Here is a 26,972-nt window from a genome sequence, read left to right as displayed (position 1 = left end):
TCATTAAAACAATAGAATAACATTGAGGTTACAAACTCAAGCAAAATTCTTTCTATAATAAGAACAAACCAATTATTTCAAACAACAGTAAATCAATATGACTCCGTGACCGTCCGCTCACTTCAAACTCCGGGAAATATAAGTTCAACCTTAACGGACTGTAAGCGAATATAAAACTTGAGATAGAATTTTTCTTTTCTTTTCTTACCTTGTTATACTTAGGTCACTTCTACGGTTGTAGAGTGGTTAGCAGGTTTGATTATAGATAGCAATATTCGATTCTAAGTCGGGCCTTAACCTTTTTAGTATTGAGTTGTTGTTAGAGTTTTTCCTTTTTTTACTTTTACAACTTTATTATACCTAGGTTTATATATCATTGTTTTTTAAGTACCCATTGGGTTGCTTCGTTAAGAAATCACCAGACTAAAGGTTGACGATGTGATAATAATGTTTAAGCCTATAAACTTAAGCATCCGACAAACATTTTATTACAGCGAGGTTACTAAACTATCTTTTGGAATTCTTTAATGAAAAGGTTGTTTGGAATCACACCATTCCGCTTTCATCTCTTGCAAGACAGAATAATATAATTGTAAAAATGCTGATGTTGGGAAAGAGCAACTGCTGAGTTTCTTACAGGCTTTTTCTTGGAAAAATCTGTCTTTCGAACCTGTGGTAGTCCTTAAAACTAGACAGTCATTTAAAAAGTCCTTTTTTAGGCCAATAAATAATTAAATAAAAATCTAAATTTTTATTTATTTTTTTCAGAAATTACAATTACATAATTAAATAGTCGGATGATGATATACATTATTATGAACATTATTTAATATAAATCTACTTGCCTAGTTCTAAGATAACATTCTAGTACCACGATATGAACATGAATAACAAAAAAGTCGTTAAAACATAATTGGCTATTTTATTAGTCTTTCATTGAAGAAAAATACATAAAATAAAAAATAAACAAAATAAAAGAATACAAAAATAGGTAATAGGTATAGTAAAACCGTCATACAGTTAAATATTCCGCAAAGGACTAATAAAAACTCCTGGACACGAAACTTTATCATTTTTCTAGTTCCCGCTAGTTACGACTTTTCATATCTTGTCGTTTATTCCTAGTGACTAGTCATTTGAGGCCAAAACCTCCATAGTTGGAATCGTTGCGTTAATACAGATAGCTTGCATCCTAGAGATGAAAATGGTACCTGCGGTATTTCTAAAACACCTCAACAAACACGCCCGAAATCGCGGTCAACAACTAGTCCCTACTTATCCGGTAACCTATGTATAAACGTTTGTTTGTTTGCCCTTGGTTTTCGCCCACACTAAATAACCAATCAACTTAATTCTTAGAATAGATAAAGAGTAAAATAGGCTTCTTTTTATCCAAGGAACATATGTTTATGAAACGTAACGTATTAATAATGTAGGTAAGTATTTTAGAGTCCCTTTTCTAGTTTAAAGAAAGAATAGAAAACAAAGGCCTATAGTTTAATGAAGAAACTACACAAGTCTGCATATACAACTTCAAATGTTCTCTGAACACTTTCAAACTTGGCCTTTACGCCCGGAAATCTCATATTCCGGAAAGAGCCTTAAGCGATATGCTTTACAACCTTCGTCTACGTATCTGTAGCACTGCTCAGTTCCAACATTTAACACTTCTTCTGTCAAACTTGTATAAAGGGCGTTAAATGGAAAGTGAGAATAAGTATGTCAGAGGAAAGTTAATTTATTAATGCTTTTTTTATTTTTGTAATTCTTACTTCACAATAGAATTAAGCTTAGATAGATAGATAGAAAGTCTTTATTGCACATACAGAATAAAAAAACAAATTCAACAAAACAAAAGATAAATAAATGTATATGCGCAAAGGCGGCCTTATCGCTTGAAGCGATCTCCTCCAGACAACCTTTGGTTGATGAAGCATGTTTAGTACGGAAAACGGGATAGTGTATTACATATACTGTAGTACATTACATATACTTTACATGCTAATACTACATAATATATATATAAATACATAAATCATTACATATTTTACTACATGATGGATAGGAAATTGTCTTTTACGCGCGATTTAAAGATGTATAGAGATTTAGACTGTCTTATTTCTCTGGGTAGATCATTACAAAGGTTAACCACCTTTGCCCTAAAAGAATTGACATACACTAATGTACGACTAGCAGGAACCTGTAACTTGTTGTGGGCTTAATTACCTTCTCTGTCTGTTCAGTAAAACTTTTTTTTAAATATAAAAAGAAATATACTTACAAACATTAATACTTAAAGCCTCTATAATTTATTCGTTTTCATTTATTTTTACACTTTTTTTTTTCTTAAGCACCCGGCAAATTTGTAGGGAAACAATATCCGTTTGAGGTTATTTTTGAAGGCCTACCCCATAGTAAGTTGTAAACCTGTAATCATAGCAACACTTCGCGGGGCATGCAAGTCCTGGAAACTGCCGCCTTGTGTCTATCAACCTGAGGCGTAGGTGCTAAGCCCAATGTGTAATCACATCGGCAACCAGGCCTTTGCCGGAACACAGCATTGCTTAAATGCTGCTTGCCGGCAGAAATAAGCTAGGCGGTAATAGCAATGGTTGCTAACCTACGGTGACGAACGACGAAACGGTATTATTCACGACCTTCCTGGTTCAGTGGAGAGGGCTGTGGTTTTTAGTGGTTTGAGCTTCTGGGTTCGATATCCGGCAGGGATATTTGGGGAATTCATAATTTCTTAATTTTGACTGTTTTGCTCTTGGGTGTGAGACTTTGGCCGTAACTATTTACCACCCTACCGACAAAGATGTCCCGCATAGCAATTAAACGTTCCAGTACGATGTGGCATAGAAACCAATTAGGAGTATGGGTATTACATTAAATTACTTTATCCCCTTAACTTTACTTATCTAGTAGTAGAATAAATACGTGTGGAATTGTCAACAAAAGTTTCGAAAAGCACTATTCTTAACAGTATTTAAAGTAATACTTACTACGTTTAACAGAAACGTACGTTGGGAAGAAAATGCGTTTAATTGTCCGTAAAAAGCTCTCGGACCTGAATAAAGGAAAGGCAATCTTAGTTTTGGATTCAGGGTCACGAAAACATCGAGCAAGGTATTGTCGGAGGCTCACAGCTGATGTTTTATTCATACAAGTTAGGGTTGTGTCTTACCAAGATTTAATTTTTGTTTTGTTTTACAAACTAATAAATAAATCTTAGAAACGAATTTACATAGATTAAGTAAAAATATGTTAGAAAGTATCTCCAATCTAAGGACAATCACAGATCTTACAATAGTAGGTAGTGAACGGTAGACTTAAGAAAATTTTGACTGCCTCCAAATTCAACCATTACTCAGTTCACAGTCTACGTTCAACCGAAGTCTACTGCATATCATGCTAAAGTTACAGCTGTTCCTAACCAAAACATCGCATATTCCCACATTATGTGTGTAGAACTTCCTCATCACTCTTCGTGACACATTATATATCTACATTTACCCTCACCTAGCAACTCGTTTTATATCGTCTGTCTACCTAGTCAGATGGATCAACGCTACGTTTACCATTGCGAGGTCTGCATTCCAGTTCCTTCGGACCCCAATTGTGTATTTTATTTGCTTGTATTAATTATAATGATTATAAGGTTGATCCAAAGATTGTCTTGATAATAAATTGACTCTTTTTTTGTAAATATTAACATTTAATATAAACATTTAAGTGTAACATATATACGACATGCGTATGTCTGATAATTTAACAGCGCACACTGATACAACAGATTGCCAACGTTTTTACTTGTGCTTGGGTTTAAAAATACCACTATTCCATATTGAAACTTAGTATTACTGAAATAAATTAAAACCTGTGCTACTTCTGGATAGAATAGCTTTCTAATTGTGAAATAATTATTAAAATCGGTTCAGTGGTTTCAAAGTTTATTCAGTTACAAATAGTAGATATAGTAATATAGATTATCTGTGATAATAAACGATACGTAATATTTCTGTGCACGATTTATTGAGACTTAATATTGAGATCTACTTGGGCGCTCCACGTTGGAAAAGTTCTAGATACTCTGGTATTCAAGTATCAGTAATGAGGATTAAAAACATATATGAATAGGAAATTTATATTATTGTGTAATAAGAAGGATTTTAACTTGTGTAACCCATATAATTTTTTATTAAAAGGAGGCCGTAAAAGTATCAAGTCAACGAGGCCAACAAGAGTGGAGTGTAACGAAAGTCGAGTTGCCTGAAGGATGAATAAGAGTCTTCTAGCGTAACACACGTAAGAAACTTGACATCTTTAAGGCCCTGTGATGTTGACATGATGCATTTAATTCTGTTATAGGTCCAATTATTTTTTGGGTTTTACAATACACAATTCGCCATCCAGCCCCAAAGTAAGCGAAGCTTGTGTTATAAGTGCTAAAATTACTAAAGAATATTTTTTTTATTATAAATAATATACTTAAATACTTATAAAATATATATATAAACACCCAGACACTGTAAAACATTCCTGTTCATCACACAAACATTGTCCAGTTGTGGGAATCGTACCCACGGTCTTGGACTCAGAAAGCAGTGTCGCTGCCCATTGCGCCAATCGGCCATCAAAATTGATAACAAATATATGTTTTTTTTACTATAAGATTTGTGTACCTGTTATTATTAATTATTATATAACATCTTTTACACTGTCAGTTTTTGTGTAATTTTTTTTGTGAAAGTAACTTAAATATCTCGAACATCTATCTGCAAGAAAATATATTGAAACTACTGTAGGGAATTATAGTAACCATGACAATATATCAAACATGTTCTTAAATAATAATAGTCTTAATACTTCACTCTCGTTTTATATCAACCGTAAAAAAGCAACCTTAAAAGAATTTCATTTTAAGAATGGTGTAGGTTAATTTATTCTGACAAGTAAGACACACCCCGAATGTCCGGTGGGATTTTCTTCCTCGAAGATAAAGCGATTTAGATTTGAAAAACGCCTCGCGGCTGGTAACAAGTTTAGGCTATGAACCTCTTTTAATAAATAGATGTTTACGTCACTCAAAATCTCGTATAGCCTCGAGGCCTTTTGTGACAGCCCTGTCATAAAAGAAAGGATGACAGCGATGGAAAAAATAAATTTGCGTGCTTTCGCGTGCGTGGTACAACTTCTTTTTTGTGTTCTTCGTACAGTATGCATATTTAATGAGGCCAAGAATATGGGTAAAGCAAACATCACAACATGAAAATAAAGATTTTAATAGTATCTTCCCAGGTAGAATTTTTCATGATTTTGGCATTTTTATGAAACATTATTTTTTCGCGCTTGAATAAAAAAACCTTGCGAATGTGTGTTTGTTTGTTTACGCCCTAACTTAGCATCAAATTGACTTGATTTTTGGTTTAGATTTATTTGAAAGGACGGAGAGTACCTTAGGCTACTTCTTAATCGAGAAAAAAAAAAATTCCCACGGGATTTGTTACAAAAACGCGGGGAGGCCTTAATATTTCGGATTTCAGAATGAAAACCGGGAGATTTCCTTTCAAATTACATAATCGTCGGAAAAGGTTAAACTTTCATTGAGATCTGGAGATAACATTATAATCCTCAGCTTTTTATGTCCCACTGCTGGGCACTGGTCCTCTCTTTTATAGGAGGGAAGGTTTTGGAGCGTAGTCCCATCAAGCTGTTCTAATCCGGGTTTTTGGGCTCTAACCAAATTTTTCGCTACAAATTAGTCTACACCTGCTTGTATATTAATATGCAGTCTAAGTTTTTCAGGTAGTTCTAATAACCCCGTAACCACGATACGTTTCCACACGACATTGTATACCGGAATGTTTAAAGTGTCGTTGTCAATCACGACTAAAAATGCCAGCGATTTCCGGGAAAATTATTGCAAAAATGCAAAAAGTGCGCTTTTAGTTATGTTAGGGTAGATTAAGTTTCTTGAGGTAGTGGTAAGGTAAGATTTTTAGGTTAGATTAAGTTTTATGAGGTTATGTTTTCGTTTTGTTTTTTCTATCGTCTCTCTCAGTGAAGTAACAAGTAGATGTTAACCAGACCAGACCAAAGTCTCGAACCGGGGACCTCCCTTATTTCAAGTGATTATCAACAACATTTCATAAGTAAGGTCAAAAGCGATATATAGGAGCTTAAACTTACTGAAATGTAAGTAATCAGATTAGATATAGGTCAATTCACATATTATGTTGAATGTCATTCCAAAGGTCGTCTTAACCATTATGTCTACAATGCACCAGTAATTAGTAGACGTTGTTATTGTCAATTAGGAGTTAATCCTGTAATACGTGTTAGTATTACCAACCTCCAAGGTAATTGAATATTAATGAAATTCTTGTGAATCCGTTGAAATTCATAAGAAGTAGAGCTTTTGAGACAGCTTGTCTGGAAAAGTAATACTGCCATGCTTATAGCTCGGTAAGAAGCAGCATTGCTGTATTCCGGTCTGAACGGCGTGATTGCTGGTGTAATGTCAGGCTTGATGTCTGTCACCTACGTCTTAGTTTGAATGCTATCGGGCGGCACTTAGCTGGGCGCGTACCGTGCGTGCTCTGCGAAGTATTTCTCTGTTTATAGGTTATGGTATTCCACTAAATATCCGGCGGGCCAAGTGATTGGTCAGTTAATTGTTACCATTTAAAAAAAATAATAATTTAATTACTAGCTTCAGTCGTTTATTTAGTTTTTTTTATTTACCGAATCGGTCTGTTTTTCCGGTCAAATGAAATTCCGTCCGTCTCCCGAATACTATTTCTATTTAAAATGTTGTAAAGTTTGGTTTGGTTATAAAGCCGTGCATAGTTGGTAAAAAAGGTTTTTTTCAATCCCTTGGAATGGAGTATTTTTCACTGGAAAATTGAAAAATCTTTTTCTTTTGTCGTAGCCAAGCATCGATTTAGTATGTTACTATGTAAAACAATATGGCAGTAAAAGCAAATTGACCAAGTATATTTTATAATCCGAATAAACTGCTCCGTAGTTAGAAGTCAAATGAAACTTTCTATAGTGAACTAAATGCGGGAGTTATTAGAAACTAAGTTAATTTTGCGGTAAAAATTTATCTTTCTAGAGCCTTTGCAGATTAAAGGCTCGCGCAACTATTTAGTCGCTTTAAGCTAGTGAGCTAATTGATGCCCGATTCTTATTTTGTTATAAATATAATTTCCGTTATGTAATAGAATTATTTTATTTTTCTTCAGGAGTTAGGAGATAGGGTAAAGCATTACGTTCTCTTTCTTTTTATAGTAGGGGGAAAGTGTAAAAAAACCAGTCACATAAATACTCAACCGAGTCAGATTTTAATAGCAAATTCGTCCCACGTCTGTCTAATAGCGGAAATATAAAGAAAGGGTGATAAGCGATGTTTAGTGAACCATCAACTACTGACGATTTGGATGCGACCAAAAGGCATTGCTGATTATAAACAATGTGACCTTTAAATAATCTAGCGTGGCAGGTTAATATACAGACGCTTCATCTTGATGTTTTTGTATTATATGACACTTATGCGGAGGAATTATCTTAATCTGAAATAAAAAATGTATTAATTAATTAAAATATAAAACATTATTTTCATTTAATGTAATAAATATAATAACAAATATATATGTCAACATGTAAAATTCCTGTTTTAATAAAATAAAAATGTCAATAAACTATCAATGAGATTTTTTTAATGAGTATTTTTTTTTATTCGAGCGTATTTGTCAATAATTGTTGTTACGTACCGAACTTACGGTACTGACTTTAATAAACTTTTTTATAACGCAATAAAAAACTAAAATGTTGCACATCTACTCGTTGTTATGATCAGTTGTGATGGCACCATGGCGGTGGAACCTACTGTGGGGACGGTGCGAGAGAGTAAAATAGTGAAATAGTGAGCAGGGCAGAGTGGCGCGAAGTGAGAAATACATAGTTCTTAGCGACTGCATGAATCACAGTTTATTTGTGATTTTAGATACTTTGATATTTGCAAATCGGACTATGTTATTTCCGTAAATCGTAACCAATTTCCTTTAAAATTAAAAATAAATTAACCGTGCTTGATAATCTCCAGGTGACCTTTCTTTGCAACTTTGAGACTTTCTCATTTTCTTAAGTCACGTTTGGTGAGTTTTTCGATCTATTGATTTTTTTTACTCATCTGATCGGCTGCTCTAGACGTTTGTCCTTATGTACTGAGCCCTGGACAAACGTCTAGGTATGGTGGACTGTGGCCCTCCTTATGTTATTCTGATGCGCTCGAGTAAATCCTTAAATCCCCCTTGGGCTTCAATAATAACTTTATTAATATCATACGTCTTCTCATATTAATTATATCTTTATTCTTTATATATGGGCCATAGATGGCACTTGAATAAAGATAATTTTTTAGAAAAAAATTGAGTTGAGAACCTACTTTGTTTTTAAAACTGGTTAAAAAGGTACCAAGTGTACCTAGAGAACTCTAACAAGGCACTTAGAAATCAAACGGTTCATTACCTTCGATGAATTTTAATGCGTCCGTAACATCAAGAACCTAAATATTGCTTTTACCTTTACGTCTTATTTCAATGACCCAATTTACTGGAGGCCGAAAATCGGGAATGCTTCTAAATGCCGATCATTTTACTTTCTTCCTTTTTACCGTTCCGCAGTAAAAGTGGGAAATCTAATTTACCTTCCATTCCGTTCCCGTGACTGTCCTTTTTATTGTACCTAAGTACCTCAAGAACTGAGAAGTGGTCTACGATTCATTTGGTTCGAATTGTTTTATACTGCTCTAAGTTATATTTCCGCTTTGATAAAGACGGCTTCATTTTGGGCACAACGAAAATAAATATAAACCAGGGTTTGAAAATGGTTACCTGGACGTAGGGGTGGGTCTCACTGACCCGTTTGTTACGTACGAATTATACCATTAATTTGAATTATACCATTAATTTATTAATTTAGAAGACTATTAATAATATTTTTTCGTGTTTATTTTGTTAGGTATTTCTGTAAATAAATAAAAAGAAGATATCATGAGATATTATGACTATAATAATAGAGCGTTTAAAAAACAACAAAATCTTTCTCATCTAAATTTTTCATAAATTAAAAATTAGTTTTCATATTTTAATAGCACATTTCTTAAGAATATCCTCATCACACTCCTGATCTGACAGTTTTATATCCGAGTCAGAGTATTGTAGAATTTTAACATACGAGTACTTTACCATATATGCATTCGTTCTGCCTCTTCTCGATCCATTAAGTTACCTCCAAAAACCACAAATAAAATGTGTAAAAATAAATATTGGCAACTAAAACTATAAACATAAATAAAAAAAACTATACATAAAAGCTTTAGTAAAAAGCTACACTAATTGCGGGAATGGGTCTCACGTACCTACCTTTTTGACTTTGTGCACGTATAACTTTCAGCGCAGTCGCCTCCCGACGGTTATGTTATTTGCAATGATTAGATCGTCTCAACAGCTCCAGCTTCGGAGGAGAAAAGAACGGCAAATTGCAAGTAAATTAAAATGTGCCGGGTCTCACGTCATACCCAACCCCCATGAAATCGGTTTAAAGAGAGTAATACTGGATAGATAGCCATTCATTAACTCTACTGTATCTGCTGTGGCAATTACAATTGAGTGAGACTACAAGAGTCGTTAAAATCACAACTTTTACTATATAATTATACTGCTGGCAAAAGACTTTTCCAACTTAGTATATCGACTCAGCGTGAGCGATGATCTCTGGAACTACTGGTCCGATTTGAAAAATTATTTTAGCGTTGGATAGCCCATTTGTCGAGAAAGCCTATAGGCTATATTATCACGCTAAGACCAATGACATCAGGCGAGTAGCTGGGAGCCGTTGGAGTCAAGCGGCCCAGGACCGTGCATTGTGGAACTCCCTACAAAAGACCTATGTCCAGCAGTGGACGTCAATTGGTTGAGATGATGAAGACCAATAGCAGCATAGCGATAGAGCGAATAGAATATTTCAAAATCGGGGATTTTTTCCTTTTGAGAGCTTCCGCTGCTTGCGCTGCGATCACTAGTATACACGGTCAGTTTCGATAAATTCATGTATGACAATGATGTTCCTCTTTAAAAGTAAAAAAAAAAAATCCCCTACAACATATGTTTATCTTTTAAGGTTAACTTATACGCGGGCAAAGTCGCGAGGAACCGCTAGTGGTTAGATAAATTATAAAATAGCCTATTCGAATAGTTCTTGGATTTCATAAATGCCTTATCATTTTGATAATAAACTAAGACGATGAGTGAAATTAGCCTTTGGTGGCTTAAGCTGCTTAAGTTCCTGGGCGACCGAGCTTCGCCGTCTTTTTATACGTAAAAGCCGTTTCAATGCTACGAGAAACTAATATAGTTATACGAATATGAACTTTAGTTCTTTCAATAAAAGAATCGAATGAAATACTCGGAGTTCAACACTTTTTTTTTATTTGCTATTTATTCAAATATACTATCACAAACTCTGAAATATAAGTACATAATTATGGCATTGTATATTATTCAGGTCTAGTGCTTCAGACTTCGGCCTCCGTTCAGGGGAACTGAGCTCCGTCGATCAACTTTTCGGAGTCTTAAGCAATCCCTTTCCCTACTAATATTATAAATGTCAATATAAGTTTGTTTGTTACGCATTCACGCAAAAACTACTTAACCGATCCTCATGAAATTTTGTACACATATTCTTGGAAGTGTTAGAAGTAATATAGAATACTTTTTATCCCGACATTAAGCTCGGTGCCTTTGGGAGAGGGGACGAGTGTTTGACGATTTTACACCATAACTCCGACAAATTATAACCGATTATTTATGTACTATAGAGGTTATAATTTATGTTTAATTTTGCCCAAACTGTGGTTGAAGATAGAGGACAGAACTCCTCAGCGGACAGCAGTAAACCCCTCATTTCAGGCTTAACGATACTGAATACTTTGATTTTTTTTAGATCTACAACTAAAGTTAACGCCACATCAAAAAACATTATCAAAAGCAGACGAAGTCGCGGGCAACAGCTAGTTATAAATAAATTGTTTAAAGTGTTCAGGAAAACGTTACGAGGAAATCTTCTTGCATCAGAGTTTTTTTATTATTAGAGGCGTGTAAAGTCTACAAATCCACACTCGATCCCTAAACCCTTCTCATTCTGAGAAAAACTCCGCGTAGTGTAGTGGGTTGGTGGTGATTATATATTTATTGGTGTTTTTTCAATTAAAGAGTAAAAAAAAAGTAAATTAAACTATACCTTCATTACTAAAAGTTAATTCAAGTTAACTACCTTCTAAAATAACTTTAAGAGCAGATAAGTGAAATCCATGAATCGTGATAAAATTATCGTTGTACGATTACAAGCAAACTAAAAAAATCGCATGCTACTCGTTTCTCAGTTGTAATACCGCTTATACGAGTAACTACACTATGGCAACGACTTCGCATTTCGCAACACTCGGATATCGAAGTTTCTGATGGTGGATTTTTAATAATGTATGTAAACCTAATAATAAGTTTAATATGATGGCTAATCAAATAATATTAAATCAATATGATTTCTCTGTAAGTGAATATGTAAAATTATTCTTTAAGAGAAATAAATGATTCTTTAACCTTTTTAACGTAAAATTTAATTATTTAATTTATTGATATTAGGTACACAAAAGAGGCTATAACTAAAAGTAGATCTAAATATAATTAATAATATTAGTGATAAAAATAATTACCATCAACATCATATTATATACTCTTTTATACGAGCAAAAAAATATCAACGTCATAGCTTTAAAACAAGAGGGTTTCAAATATTTTAATTAAAATATTTGAGTTCAGTTAATTGGATTTCCACTGCATTAAGGGTGTGCTCGGATCATTAGTCAAACGTAGAACGCAAAGATTTTTTAGACCCCAATTTTTAAAAATTAATTTCGTAGAACCAGTCTGAATGAGTCGTCATCAATCGTCACAAAGTGGCCGTGGCGGTATACTGAATAGGTGCCCTGAATACCTAAATACAACCTCGTTAAACAGAGTATCGATTTAACTCAAATAGAAACTCTTCAAACTGTATTTTCATCACAGAACCACGATGACAGTTGTGATTTGTGTAATCATGTAGTCACCATATAACACATATATGGATGTAATTATCAGAGTCCATTCAAAATTCAATTTTGCTTCTTGTTATTTCATTTGTTCTGTTTTTAATAACTAAATTATACTCTTGTATAACATCTATTCACTTATAATATTTAAATAACAGATATACACATTTTGGCGGCTGGGTTGATAAACAAATACGAGTACACGAGCTTAACATATTTCCAAATTCATTAATTTCAAGTTGGCCTACCTCATTAACGATCTTCAAAGGTCAAGTCTGTTTTTTGTAGTGAGACAAGCAAGAAGCTCGGAAGTTGTTTTTTTCACATCAACATTTTGCAATTTAACAATGATAAATATGAATGAGGCCTTGTAAGAGTTGAAAGGGCGGATCGCTTCCTAGCACTGAGTATTTAAGTAATTCATACATAGTGTAGTACTGAAATAATAAATGATTATTATATAGTTTCGATATCATAATAAAGTTCTTTTTTTCTGTAATCTATTTTATGTTTAAATTTATCTCACACAAGATCTTCACATCTAAGAATGAACATTTTTATACAGAATAATTCAGATAAAATGTTGGAAGTTTTATAATACATAAGCTAAAACAGTAAAAGATTAATCTTCTTTTTGGATTGTAGAGACACTCATAATCTCGGATATAAGAGGATACGTCTATAATGATTCTCCTTGATAAATTTTCTCGTACTTATAAGTAGTTCATATTTAGCCGTATTGTTTATGTTTGCGATAAATCAAATTAATAAAATGATTTTTAAAATGTTTTTAAAGATTTTTTTCTTAACACTTTAACATCTTTACGTTTTAACAATTATGTTGAAATATTTTAATAGATTAAAGCAAAACAATATAAATAATATGTGTGCGTCTGGTTGAGTGAAATTGAAAAAGAGTAAAATTTCTTTTGTTCCAGAATGATCAAGAAAAGGACTATCTTACAATACCGGGGAAGCTAGCAAAATTCAAGCAATAATGACTATAAATTTAAGTGTGTCGAAATGTAACAAAGTTTCCCAAATGTGACGTTTACTAAATTTAGTGCCAAAACAATGTTTTGCAGTAAAGAACTTAAACTACTCTATGCAACTGTTGTTCTATTGCTTGAAGCTGAATTGTTAGTGAACACAGGTGCTATGGAGTCGAAGAGGTCTTCCATTTTGGTCACGCAAAATGCAGATGATCTTAAGTCTCTGGAATTGTGCACTACAAGAAATCAACAAAGATTAGGTAGTGTTTTTGGGAATTTTACACGACATCACAAGAAAGGTGAGGCAGTTAATACGATTTATTCTTTAAATAGTACCATTATTGTAGAAGATAATAATATAAATATTGTTCGGTTAAACAATATGTGGGTTTGAGATTGAAAGTTTAGACCAAGAAACTGTCCCTGATTCTCTTAGTTAAGTTTCTTAGTTTAGATGTGCTTATGTAGAGAACTTTTTTATTATTGAATTCAACTAAGTGATAAAATATTGATGCCAGTTGTCCTACACATATATATCTCTTAAGAATACAAGATATACAGTGCCTCCTTTTCTCTTCAACAATGATGTAGCCACTAAATTTAGTCCTGCTTACATTAGCAGGACTTTATTTAGTGGACTAAGTTCAGATACACACCAGAGTTAATGTACACCAAAATCGCACTGGCGCTATTGTACACAATCATTAAACTCAAATAAGAAGCATTAGAAAATATACATAATGTTTTAATACATTATGTATTTTTTGTTTAAATTCATAATAATATGCTTCCAATATTTCATTTGTATTTTTAGCTTCTATAATTAAAACATCATTGCCGCAAATAATAATAATGAACGAGCAAAATAACAAATATCATAGAAGAGACCGCATCAAACGAGTTTGATGCATGCTACTAGAATAAATATTATTTATTGAATAACAAGAATTCAATAAGTTATAGTTTTAATCTATAATTATTATATTAATATAACTTTTATTATAACAATCTGTCAGATAATTATATCAAAATTATTCCGCAGGCAGGCTATCTAATTAGCGTTGAAATATATAACGTATATACCAAATTAAAATAATAAATAAAGTATTTGAATAATCTTGATCTTAACGTCAAAACCTTTTCGTTTGGTTAAATGTTTAATAAGTAGAATAATCAGTGAGTTAATTTTTTTGTCAAATTTAGTTTACATGACGCTTTGTCAATGCTATGTCAACTTGTAATTGACTTACATATCAGTCCATGTTTTTGTGTGTGTGCATGTTGTTAGTGCTCTTAATAAATAAATAAATCATTGCATAATTATAATAAAGATAAATGATACAGTTAAATTAAATTTTGAATACCTGAATCTGAGATAGCGTTTAAACAATAATGTTTAAAAAAAACAGCAAATTATTGATTAAATTATTATGAAATTGTCAGATTGGAACAATTGCGTTTTATATTAAAGCGACTTTTAGTAAGTTTGATTCCATATTTTGTTTAAGTAATTTAAACTTTTTTAGGACACCGAAGAAGAACCACTACGACAACTTCGTCGACACAAACGACAATAACTTATACAACAACTGACAGCAATGAAGATTCCACAGAATCTTATACGACGAGTGCCTATAATCTTAGCACAAGTACAACATATCCTAAACTACCAAAACCACTTCGTCTGTCATCCCTTTCCTTAGATAAAGACTTCGATGATAATGTACATAATAATATAAATAATGTTATAGAAACAGTTAGAGAAATAAGCCATGAGAGGCATCATAATAAACACCATGAACGCTTACAAGATAAAGAAATTATTACGGAATTAGATGAAACATCAATATCTAAATCTTTAAATAAAGTTAAGAAATTGTACAGAGATTCTTCTGCATCGGCAGTTAATAAGTTAAGTGGAAAAGCTAAGAATGGTATATTTTTGACTGACAATTGTACTACTGTCATAGCTCAAATAGGAACTACTGCAATATTACATTGTGAAGTTAGTGACATAACGGAAAATACGGTGAGTACGTCAATATTAATGTAACAATAGTATCGTATAGATATTCATAATTTACTTTTCATTAATTTAACCGATCAATCTCCTTCGTGCCTTCTCCATCTACAAGACATTGGCGAAGTACCTTGTGCCCAGTTGGCACAGACATAAGTCATAAACAAGAATTGAATTGAGTATTAATTTGTGAACCGCGCATTTTGACGAATAACTTACATGTGTACATAGTAAACCTGAATAATATTCCCGATTTAAGTTTTATAAACCAAATATATCGAAGTCAATATTTATAGATACATAGGTAATAAAAATTATGCCATAATAATCAAACAGTTTTAATGTGGCCTTTTGACTGAATGCGAAAGAGTAATGTATTTCATAGAATGAATACGTAATATTTCACTGTGGCATCGTCTCTATACTCATCGTCTCTTACTCTACGCTTTGAATAAAGAGAGATCGTGAAAAATGATTTGTCTTTATTAAAAAAGTATCATAACGGTATAAAACCGATTGTTTGATATAAAATAAATTCAAATCAGTCGAATAGAGTCTTCGCAAAAGTGGAATACATATATACATAACATAAAATAAGTAAACATTTATCTGTGGCTATAACTTGTATGTAATTTTTAAGTTTCTAATCAGCTAGAACTTTGTTGCTATAAAATTGTTATACTCAAAATTTCATAACTAACTTTTGTTTAACAACTTAGTCGTGTTAAGTTCAATCAGATAAATGACATTACAATCAAGAGTAATTTCCAAACCCTTAATGACTTTATTTGGGAACTTTCCGCAAGTCTTGGTGAACTTTGTCATGAATTGGATTCGTTAAATTTAATTATTTTCAGCTTTATTCAAATTTTATGAACCTTACAAGTAATTTGAAAATTTTAACTTTCATGACTCCATCAAAAATTATGTTGTAAATATATTGAAAATTACATTGTGTCACCAAACGACACCAAAGCAATTTGTTAGTTTTACAGTGCAAACGTTTTGGACATCTTTTCTGCAAGGTTTACCATTCAATACCACCTTTATCATTTTACTACCGCACCGCAATGCGTTCGTTAGAGTCCGCACCGTTACCTTGTTGATATTTCAAGGAAGCGTTTTGTTTCTTTGTTTCTGATACACCACAAAGATCTGGAATGTTTCCGCTACACGGCCTCTTGTTACCCAGAATGTACCTTTATATTAAGAGTTAATAAATATAATGGCCAAAAATATGTACGACACTCTACGTATACAATACAAAGTTACAAATAACGTTATTCAGCCATTATCAACAGAAGTAAAACCATTTACGCTAAACTTTATGTTAAACATAAAATGTTTACAATGAAATGTTGAAGAGAACAATGTAGTTAAAACGCTTGATGTCAGATTTATACCGCCACTGCAGTTTTAAACTTCTATACTGCAGCGCTGGTTTTCAAGAGGAAGCTGTAGAATTATTTAAAAAAAAAGCTTATGGGTACATAAGCCTTTTTTTTAAAACGTAAAGATAATGTTTATTTAAGATTGAAGTTGTTTTTTGTATGTTTATAAATTATTAAAAAGTTGGTCAACGTTGGTTAGAAAAACAAATATTCCGTTTTTAATGCCGTCTTTAACAATATCTGTAGGTCTACTTAGTATTCGATAAATACATAATAATATGTCTTTGAATATTACATATACCTTACTCTAGTTTTTATTTTAATATTGGACATGTTTTGTATCACTAATTTCCCTCTAAGAAAACTTCTGCGAGAAGAATATAATATATGGTAATATTCCAATGGGTTAGATACGAATATAAATATCCAAATATCACTGAGGGTAAATATTATATCTGTGCGAGACCTAACCTTCAGAGATGTAGAAAAAAGGCAGAATTGTTATGTTTACTTTTTTGATATTTAAATCGTGAGCCTAATAAATAATGATTATTTACAAAGTGCGAGTTTGTAAGTAATACCAGGTTAGTATCTGGCTACATAGTGTCGGATACTGACCTGGAAGCAGCCGAGATAAAGTATTATTAAAGTAGACACATAATCTGAAGGTTCATACTTTTTGATTAGATATAGCAACTTCCTGATGAACTGTCTTCTATCTGAGTAGAAGAAACTCGCCTTGTGTACACCAGCCATAAATAATTAATCTTTTAGGTGACGTGGATCAGGAGGAAAGATTACTCACTGTTATCAGTCGGCCTTGTCACTTATAGTGCAGACAGCAGATTCTTTTCGGCCCACGGGAGACATGTCAAGGTAAGCTATTTATTACTTCGTAGAGCGGGTGGGCATTGTCTTCTACTTCTCATTAAAACCTACTGTAATAGGTTTAGATGATGCTCATTTGATTTTACCTTTTCACACACTTAATTTTATCCAGTAAAATACTACGAACATGCAGTAGTTTCTCTGTTCTGGTCTGGGTGAAAGCTTTAGCCGTGGCTAGTTACCACCCTATGGGTAACGTGCCATCAAGTGATTAAACGTTCTGGTACGGTGCCATACCATCAGGTGAGACCGCAAGGGATAACTTGGAGTGTTAAGAAAAAAATAAATAATACGAAGTACAAACGTCAATCATTTCTTTGAAGCTTCATGAAAGTAATGGACAAATTATAGGCGATTTGTTATGGTCTGTTGACGATGGTGATGATTGACTCAAACTTGGAAGATTTTTATCCTATCTCTATTATTTGAGAGTATCGTTGAAAAAATCGTTATCTGTTAAGTTTTTACTGAGCTACGAGCTAAAGCTACGTTTTACTATTAACATCGCCATAAACATATCAGAAATATTATATGTTTTAAATAAAAACTTATAATTTTCCTTCTATCGCATAACATAAAATGAAAAGTTGACCAACGCCTTATTCTCAAATTATATAGAAAAAAGCAATTCAATAAAAAAGGAAAATAAATATTGCCAAAGATAGATAAACTAAACACATCGCGTGATCACCTGGCATTTCAAAGTATGTTATGCAGAACGTGTGTATGTAAATAAGGCCCAGTGACTAGAAAGTTGATCAAATCAACGGTTTACTGACATAGTTGTCAATTTTAATAAGCGATAAAAGCGCGCAACTCCAATCCATCCTCCATAGTAAATTGCTAGTGCAATGATAAGGGCGTGTGTTACAGCGCAATTGTAAATAAAATACCATACAGTATACAAGATTAATAATAGACTAAAGAAGTCCATTTTTAATCTTGTAAACTTGCGTACAACGGGTCAAAAAAACAAAAAAAAACGGGTGAAAAAGAAACCATACGTATACAGTGGCGTGCACTTCATACATGCACAAAAGCACTGCATACCCAAATTATTGTGTATAAACTCGTATTGGTGGGGATTTTTTCTATTTTATGCCCATGTACCTGCTTTATGCATACCCTGTACGTATACCATATACAATTTGATAGAAAACGCTCAATCTATGATAAGTAACAGACACCGATTAGCGTTTGGCAAAAATTAATTCACCTAACATGCATACATTTGCATAATATTTAACTAACAGGTGTATTTTCAACGTATTTCCCCTTTGGCAACTCAATTTAGATATCCTCATTTTATATGATATGCTTATTGATCAATAATGATCAGCGTTTCAGAAACAAACGCGTGTCAAATAAAAATAATAGGTAATCATTTGCAGCGTTTTTTGCCCATTAACGAAGTTAAATTAGCTATGTGGAAAATTCTTTTTCTTTGGTTAAAGCAACCTGTATTCTATTTATGTTTTGTCATAATAATCGCATCTCAGTAAAAGCTTCAAATTCCTAGTGTAAAGAAAGTAGGAAGTAATATTTAATATTGGGGTGCGAATAACGATGTTCGGTATTTATCACTCTTGTTAACTTTATGCGAAAAGCTCTTTAATTTTTGTATTGTTTATATCTGTACGAATGATTTCAATCCACAAATCATGCACAATTAGAAAGGTCATGATGGATTATCATAAACACAGATGATGCTTTTATTTTTATACGAAGACCAAAAACTTCAAACACTGCGTCGCGTTCGCTAACTATGGGTCTAATAAGACGGGTCAGATTCATTCAGCGTGCGATAATAGGAGCTATACTCAGAGTATAAGTGATTGAATCAGGAATGAAGAGATTCTTTGAAGAACTTTTAAGAATCTCTTCATTCCATCACTTCACCGACATACCTTAACAAATCGCGAAACTGAAGTGGCAATAGGCGGGGAACATAGCTAGGAGTCCCAAGGTACTGAACTAGTGACCTAGCGTCAGTAAACGCATCGTTGACAGAACTCCGTGGATGTAGACAAAAGACATTAAACAAGTTGCAGGGAGTTGCTGGACGTTAAAGGTACAAGAGCGTGGAACTTTCTCAAAAGACTTATGACCATAAGTGGACGTCCATTGGTTAACAAGATGATGACGATGACGATTATATTTTAATAGAAACAGAAAATGCCCGTGGAGAAATCAAAGGCGTTAACAACTAACATCTTTAAATCACTACCTTTTAATAATTCAATTTTTTTGCAGGCACCTACATATTCTTGCTAACATTCGCTAACATCCTTTTTGTTTCTAGGACTGGGCGTTACACATACGCTTCGCAACGTCAGCTGACGCTGGATACTACGAGTGTCAAGTGCCAACCCATCCGCCTACTAGCATTTTTTTTAAACTAGTTCTTGTTGGTGAGTGGATTTTGACCGAACATTTGAATATTTTTTACAAACTTGTGTTTGTTATTAGAAAACGCATTCTTGGATATGCCCAACTGATAGTTAATTTTCTTTACACTGATAATTAGCCTCCTTTTACACGAATAATAGTAAAAACAACAAATCTAGGTAAAATATTAAGTGTTTTAGCCATATTGAGTTCATTTCAAAAAAAGGAACGAGTTGTTTCACGCTGCTAGGTGATAAATTCTGATGTAATTTAATACCTAAAGACGTGAAACCCATTGTATATTACGAGTGTGGATACTGGTACTTTAATATAAATTATTTAATGACCGAGTAAATTAATTCAAGGTTTAATTAGATTTCAAATACGAATGAATTATAAGAAAAGACCAAACGGTTTCCAGCCCTGGGTAAGGAGAGACACGTACCGCAATGTTAAATTAAAATCTATGGCATCACTCAATAATAAAAACGACGCTAATCAATAAATAATAACTACGTGACCGTTCTTAATGTATGTATTAAATAATCAAAAAAATACGATAAGCTTAAAAAGGATGTCTATAAATGCAAAATGTTTACCTCTTTTAAATATAGATATATTATTAAACGCGGACATAAGATACTTTTACATTATTTAGTAAAATTTTAGTTATTCTAAAATAAGAAAGAAATATTAAAACCATAAACGTTATGAAAGCTCAGAAATAAATAGAATAGAATGGAAATTCTTTATTGTATTATATTATATGCGCAAAGGCGGCTTTATCGCTTAAAGCGATCTCCTCCGGACAACCTTTTATCACATAACTTCATTAAGGCCGTAGCCGTGCTATGCCCACGTCGGAAACCTAACTGTAAAAGGCTTAAGATCTCATACCTTGTTAAGGTAGAGGCAAAGTTATTGATGAACGACCCGTGAATGAATGGAGATAGGTCGATGGTTTGAAGGAGTTAAAGAAAGCTGAAGAAAGCTTTCATTTTTCTGTTACATTCATAGTGACCAAAGCCTACAATTAATAACAGAAGCAGAAACTCAATTTCGGTCAATTTATGAGCGATGTTTTTTTATAATATTACTGGGTTTTTTTTTTTAAACTGGATGTTGCGATAAGAATTGAACACTATTGAAACACTCGTCAGTTTCTTAAATGCTGGACATAATATCAATTGATTTTTAAATGTGATCAATTCAGGTCAGGTTGTTCAGTTCAATTAGTGATAACTTTTAGCATCTTCCATCAACAATAATTTCGGGAGCAAAACTTGTAACCTATTGTTTCTATCGAAAACCAAGTCAAGAAATGAGTACTTGATACGTTGAAAGTAGGACAAACATCCTGCGTGAAAATAATGCACAAAGAGGAGGTGCCGCTCTTATTAAACGACCTATGCTAAGGCACATGTTTAGGGTCCCTTCCCTTGAGAGAAAAAGGGAGCCTTATTTAGGCCACATCGCTGTAAATCGGAAAATCATGAAATTGGGATATTTGTTATGCTTATATATTATATATTGACTTTTATTAATTTATAAAGAGGTTAGTGCTCTATGTAGATAAATAAAAGTCAAAACAATAGTAAGTCAACTCGCCCATGCATCAACGACACATTGACCACCGCCGAGGCGGAACGGTGAGCGTTGTGATTTAGGTAGAAGTCGGGTTCGATTCCCGACAGGGGAAATTTGGAATTTTAATTTCTGAATTTTCTCTGGTCTGGTCTGTTTGGAGGCTTTGACCGTGGCTAGTTTCCACCCTACCAACAAAAACGCGCCGCTAAGCGATTTAGTGTTCCGGTGTGATGTCGCGAGAAACCGATCAGGGCTATGACTACCATATCCCTTAACAGGTTAGCCCGCTACTATTTTAGACTGCATTATCACTTACCACCAGGTGAGATTGCAGTCAAGGGATAACTTGTAGTGGAATAAAAAAAAACAATATGGCGTTGTTGTTGAACAACGACCATTTTAGACTGCATCATCACTTACCAGCAGGTGAGATTGCAGTTAAGGACTAATTTGTAGTGGAATAAAAAAACAACATGGCAACGAATGGTGCGTTGTGGGGAGTGAGTAGTTCGAACTCTACCCACGATGCTTGCGCTAGGCCGGCTCGGCTTTGCTTGCGTGCCGGTACTCTCCATGAATATACAATGCAGTTGACTTATTTTACTTTTATCTACTCATTGCACATAGGTATGACTAAAATATAGTGATATTGGATTTATATATGTTATACCTACTACAATGAAACAACTAATACTTTCACATCTAGTAAACACACTGTTGTTTACTAGATGTGAAAAGAAATAATGGAATATACCTTCTAATGTATTTTTTTTATTGCAGTCTATTATTTTTTCATTTATTAATTCATACATTTTATATAACTGTACATTTTATTCGTAACTCTGTTGCTCGAGTTGAACCTGCACTTGGCCCATTTTTTTAAAGTAATGTTTTTGCCGACAGCGGCGTACGCAGAGATAATGGGCGAATCTGAAAAAATCATCCACGAAGGTTCGATGTTGAAGCTAGTGTGTGTGGTCAAGAGGTCCACAGAGCCACCCTCCTATGTTTTCTGGTACTTCGAGAACCGGATGATCAACTATGACCTGAGTAAGTACGGATTGAACAATTAATTTAGTCAATATTTTAATCCTACTAATATAATAAATGTGAAAGTTTGGATGTCTGTTACTTAATCATACAAATAAAAACGGAAAAACGGATTTGATGAAATTTGGCATCCATGTTAGCCTTTGACGCCTTTGCCATAGAAAAGAACATAGGCTACTTATTATCCCGGTTCCTGAAGTAGTTCCCGAGGGAAAATTAAAAATTTATTACGAGCTAAGCCGCGGTAAGACAGCTATCAAATTTGGTATGCATGTCACCTATGCAATGGAAAAGTTAAGTACCTACTCCGATCTATCGCCAAACTCTCAAATAGTTACCGTAGTAGGATTAAAAATTATGACCGAGCGAAGTTTTAGACACAATTCTAAAATCCACGCAGACGAAGACGCTGGCAGAAGCTAGTCAATCAATAAAGATAAACGTACTCGGACTTTTTTTTTAACCTAACAAAAGTGATTAGATGCGTAGGATCTGCTGAGTGCGCTACAAGAGAGGCTAAGGTAATAGCGCAGTAGTATTAAATACTAGATATTCTGATGGCGAGGCGAGGATAGCCCTGCAGTATCCTCACTACTTGAAATTGCTTCAAATAAGTACTTGCCTACTAAATCCATAATAACATTGTTAATTTTATTTGTTAATTAACTATTAGCTTAAACACTGCACCGATCTTGACAAAATTGCCATGGAAAATAAACGGATTTTTAAACCGTTGAAATCAACGTGCGTCCAACAGTTAAACAGTTAAACCCTTTACTCTTATCAATAGCTACAACTTCGGTGTTATAGGTTAACCCAGAGCTTACACAATATTATTATGAAAGTATCAATTTATTTGTACACACAACTAATAATAATTATGGACTACGTTTATGATCCATACCCCACTGATTTGCGATGGTACAACTTTAATTTTATATTCGATAAAAAAGCTTTGTTCAATATCTCGCTGGCTAATGCAATTTATATGTTGATGTATGCAGCATGAATAAATCATTGTTTTATAAAACATCCATATTTGCGTGAGATAATAGGAAGACAATATTTATCATCTTAATTTACAAAGGATTTGCGTCCAATATAGCTCCTGTAATATATTCCACTCGAAATAACTTCTGAGTAGTCGAATTAATATACCACAGCCTCGTCACTTAGAGGTAAGGACAGAGCCACTCCATGAATCAGCACGCCTATTTCACGTACAATTACGAGGTCACACATTGGAGTAACGCTCGAGCTGACAGTTGTTTGCTCCTCGCTCCCAAACATCTCCCAAATGATTGTTCGGAGCATGACAACGTGGGATACCGCTGCCTCTTTTTGCAAGGAGGTGATGCCCATAAAGAAGGTGACGGAGCGAGAGAGGGAATTTAAAACACCGCATTCCTCTCCAAGGAGAAGCAACTTAACCCCGGCCTCCATGAGTTGCAAACTTGCGGGTGGCGAATTTAAGGGAAACGTTAAGTAAATGACAAATCTAAAAAGGTGTCGTGCCGTGTTCAAGCGCGCTTTGCAAGGCTGCAAACGACAATAGGACTTGCCATACACGATTGGTGTGCAAAAGCCTGGCAGGAGTGGGGTACTTTTGCTTATTAGTTTATTGAGGGGCATATGGACACGGATAATTGATTGGTCTGCTTCAGGCATTTTCCTGTAAAAAAACTAAAATGCCTTAGTAACATACTGCAAGTCACTTTGTTATCAGTCCTAATAAATTCCCTGTTTAGCAAAGCAACTGTGGCATATTCAATAGTTTTTTCATCAAAATGATAATATCTCAATGCTGACGCTCGTGTCCATTTTCAATGACGTTCTGAACGATTACGTATAAGTGATGCTGGCTTTCCTTCTAATATTAAATATTAATGGAAATTATTTTCGATGTTATGAATTTCTAATTTTGACTGCCGTCTGTTTTGTTATTACCCTAAGCTCACAATAAAAGGCTCAGCAGCTTAAAGCCGCCTCATAATTAAAATAATGGACCCTAATACACGGTGCACTCTCCTGATTATAACAATTATGGGATTTTCTGTTTCCCTAGTATTTCTATAGACGTATTTCTATAGAAAATTAAAGAATTCACTGTAATCTGTACTGCACACGATTTCAAGTGATGTCTAGTTTTGCGATTAAGGTAAGGTAAAGTTGAAATAGCGTTTAACAGGTTGTGGCCCTAATTCCATATAGGAATAGCAAGCCTTGCTATTCTTTGGTGGGTGATGCTGAAATTAATGGAGAATACATTGGAATAGCTTGGAAGTTCAAAGCTCTTATTCCCTGTCTTCTGCATAAGAAAGTACCTGCTTCTCTGTATTGGGAAAATTAATATCTGATGTTGAGGATAATATAAAGGAGGAATTTGGCGGTTTTATGAAAATTAAGCTTAATTTGCCTCTATGCACGTTTTACCCCGAATTCGGGGCATCTCCGGGCAGAATGAATAATTGTTAATAATTATTCATTTTAAAGTCAACATCTCCTGAGGATGCTCGGGTTTCAGGGGAGGGTACATTGCCGTTGAGGAAATCATATAATTATTACACCATACAGATTCTCCTGCTTTTCGCAGAGTATATCAAATTAAGCTTAATTTTCATAATAAATCATTGAATTCCGCAAAGTAGCACCTGCTTCTTGCAAGAAATTGGCGACGTCTATCCTCGTTGCTCGGAGGGCATGTTTAATTATCGGTTTCGGATACATAATACATCAAAGCATTAGCAGGTGTGTGAGAGTTATTGATAAAGCCTGTTAAACCGTATTGAAGTAACGTGGTGTGTGCATGGTCCTGTGAGAGAGGACGCAGGTAAAAAAAATAAGGCCTATTATAATAAGCATAACCCTAACATAATCTACGCTCGAAGTTTTAGTTTTAAGGGATGATCACAATTTTGCTTTAGTAATCTGTTATAACGCAATCACAATCAGGTCACACCAACATGACAAACGGACCAAATAACAGAATTATTGATTGTTAATATAGCATTTCGGTAAACAGTAAACCAATTTTAATATTGCTATCTATGCGGAATTTGGTTCATATACAGTTATTAGCAGGTGATTTTGAAATGTATATTGTAGATTCCACGTAAAAAGAGCGCTAACCGTTGATCAGCCCACTGGTATTTTAAACAGGCACATGCGAATAGATGCGATCCTCATATCATTATTATGTTTTAAGTACTAATATTTTTATAATTTCATTAGGGGCAAACGAGTGCCTTACACGTCCTAGGTAGGTAAGAAAACATTGTTCAGCTTATTTTCTTTAAAGCCCTAAAAGATATACTTGTTCTCTGGCGAAAAGTACGAATATATAGATATGTGTATGTGCTAAAGTTATTGTAAAAGGTCTGAGTACGCTAACGAAGTAAATACATAAAATCCTACAGCAATACTCAATCGTTTAGTGGTACATCTTTTCGAGTAGGATATTAACTAGCCATGGTTTAAGCTTTCCATCAATCTAGATTGAACAAAGTTTTAATTATGAATTCCTGCATTTACCATTGTCTGGACTTACACCTGGGACCTTCCTCTTACAACCCACACAGTAGACACAACTCAGATGCTCTACTAAAATTCTGTAGTGAATTTGACAGTTAAACATTAGATCTATCGGCAATTTTACGTGACACGACTTATACCTACTGCTAAATTAGCCGGAATTATTGTGACAACATGTTGAACAAAATTACTGCAAATTGTATTTTGTTGTTTGGATATCTTTGATACCTACGAACAAATTGTGAATTTAATTGTTTTTTTTGTTCCGTTTGCAACGAGAGTTTAGTATCTAATGGTTCAAAGGGGCGTCAAGGTATTTATTAGTCTCCCTCTTCCCTGATTAAAACAAAAACGTTGACGTATTATTTTTAAACTGGAGCGCGTTTAGAATCGCATAGCTTTAGTGGGAACCTACTAAGTTAAAAAATGTACTTTTCACTAAATATCTCAGTGTAATACATAAAAATCAGTTTAAACGATTCAATAAATCCCTTAAATATTTCAATTTGATTAAATATAAGAATTTTTTTTTGTACTATCTAAGATGTTATAGGTATTATTGACGACTTTTGAACTAAATAATACCAATTGTTTAAGTATATTATTATATCTTGAAATATATTATAATATATCATTCAACGAAGATACATCCAAGTTTTATTACGTAGGTATAAACACGTCTACGTCTCGTAAGTCAGTTTAATCGTAGAAACGTAGCATAAATCTAATTGTAGGATAATATCCAAAGCTGCGCCTTATCTATAATTATAGTTACACCATACATAATTCCCTGTGTAACAGGCTATGATGTATTATGTATCAAATAATAACTCTGCCGTTTTCCTTCGTTAATCCAATTAAGTCTCTAAGTATAACGTTCACGTTATTTATAGAAGAGAAAATCAATAAGCCTTATAGACAATTGAATTACATTATTTAAATTATAATAATTACTCCAAATCGAGTAT

General features: G+C 33.7%; 1 protein-coding gene across 1 annotated transcript in view; it reads left to right on the top strand.

The window, feature by feature from the left end:
* LOC120624367 overlaps window positions 1-26,972 on the top strand; it is an 83,512-nt gene that overhangs the window by 49,947 nt on the left and 6,593 nt on the right. The window contains exons 2-6 of the mRNA XM_039890869.1: window positions 13,096-13,448; window positions 14,676-15,178; window positions 17,335-17,436; window positions 19,751-19,859; window positions 22,327-22,473. Coding sequence (XP_039746803.1) covers window positions 13,232-13,448; window positions 14,676-15,178; window positions 17,335-17,436; window positions 19,751-19,859; window positions 22,327-22,473 — 1,078 coding nt within the window. The 5' untranslated portion in view covers window positions 13,096-13,231. The remainder of the gene's footprint in view (window positions 1-13,095; window positions 13,449-14,675; window positions 15,179-17,334; window positions 17,437-19,750; window positions 19,860-22,326; window positions 22,474-26,972) is intronic.

This window comes from Pararge aegeria, chromosome 1 (genome assembly GCF_905163445.1).
Source record: "Pararge aegeria chromosome 1, ilParAegt1.1, whole genome shotgun sequence".
NCBI lineage: Eukaryota > Metazoa > Arthropoda > Insecta > Lepidoptera > Nymphalidae > Pararge > Pararge aegeria.
This window is presented reverse-complemented; position numbering and strand designations above follow the sequence as displayed.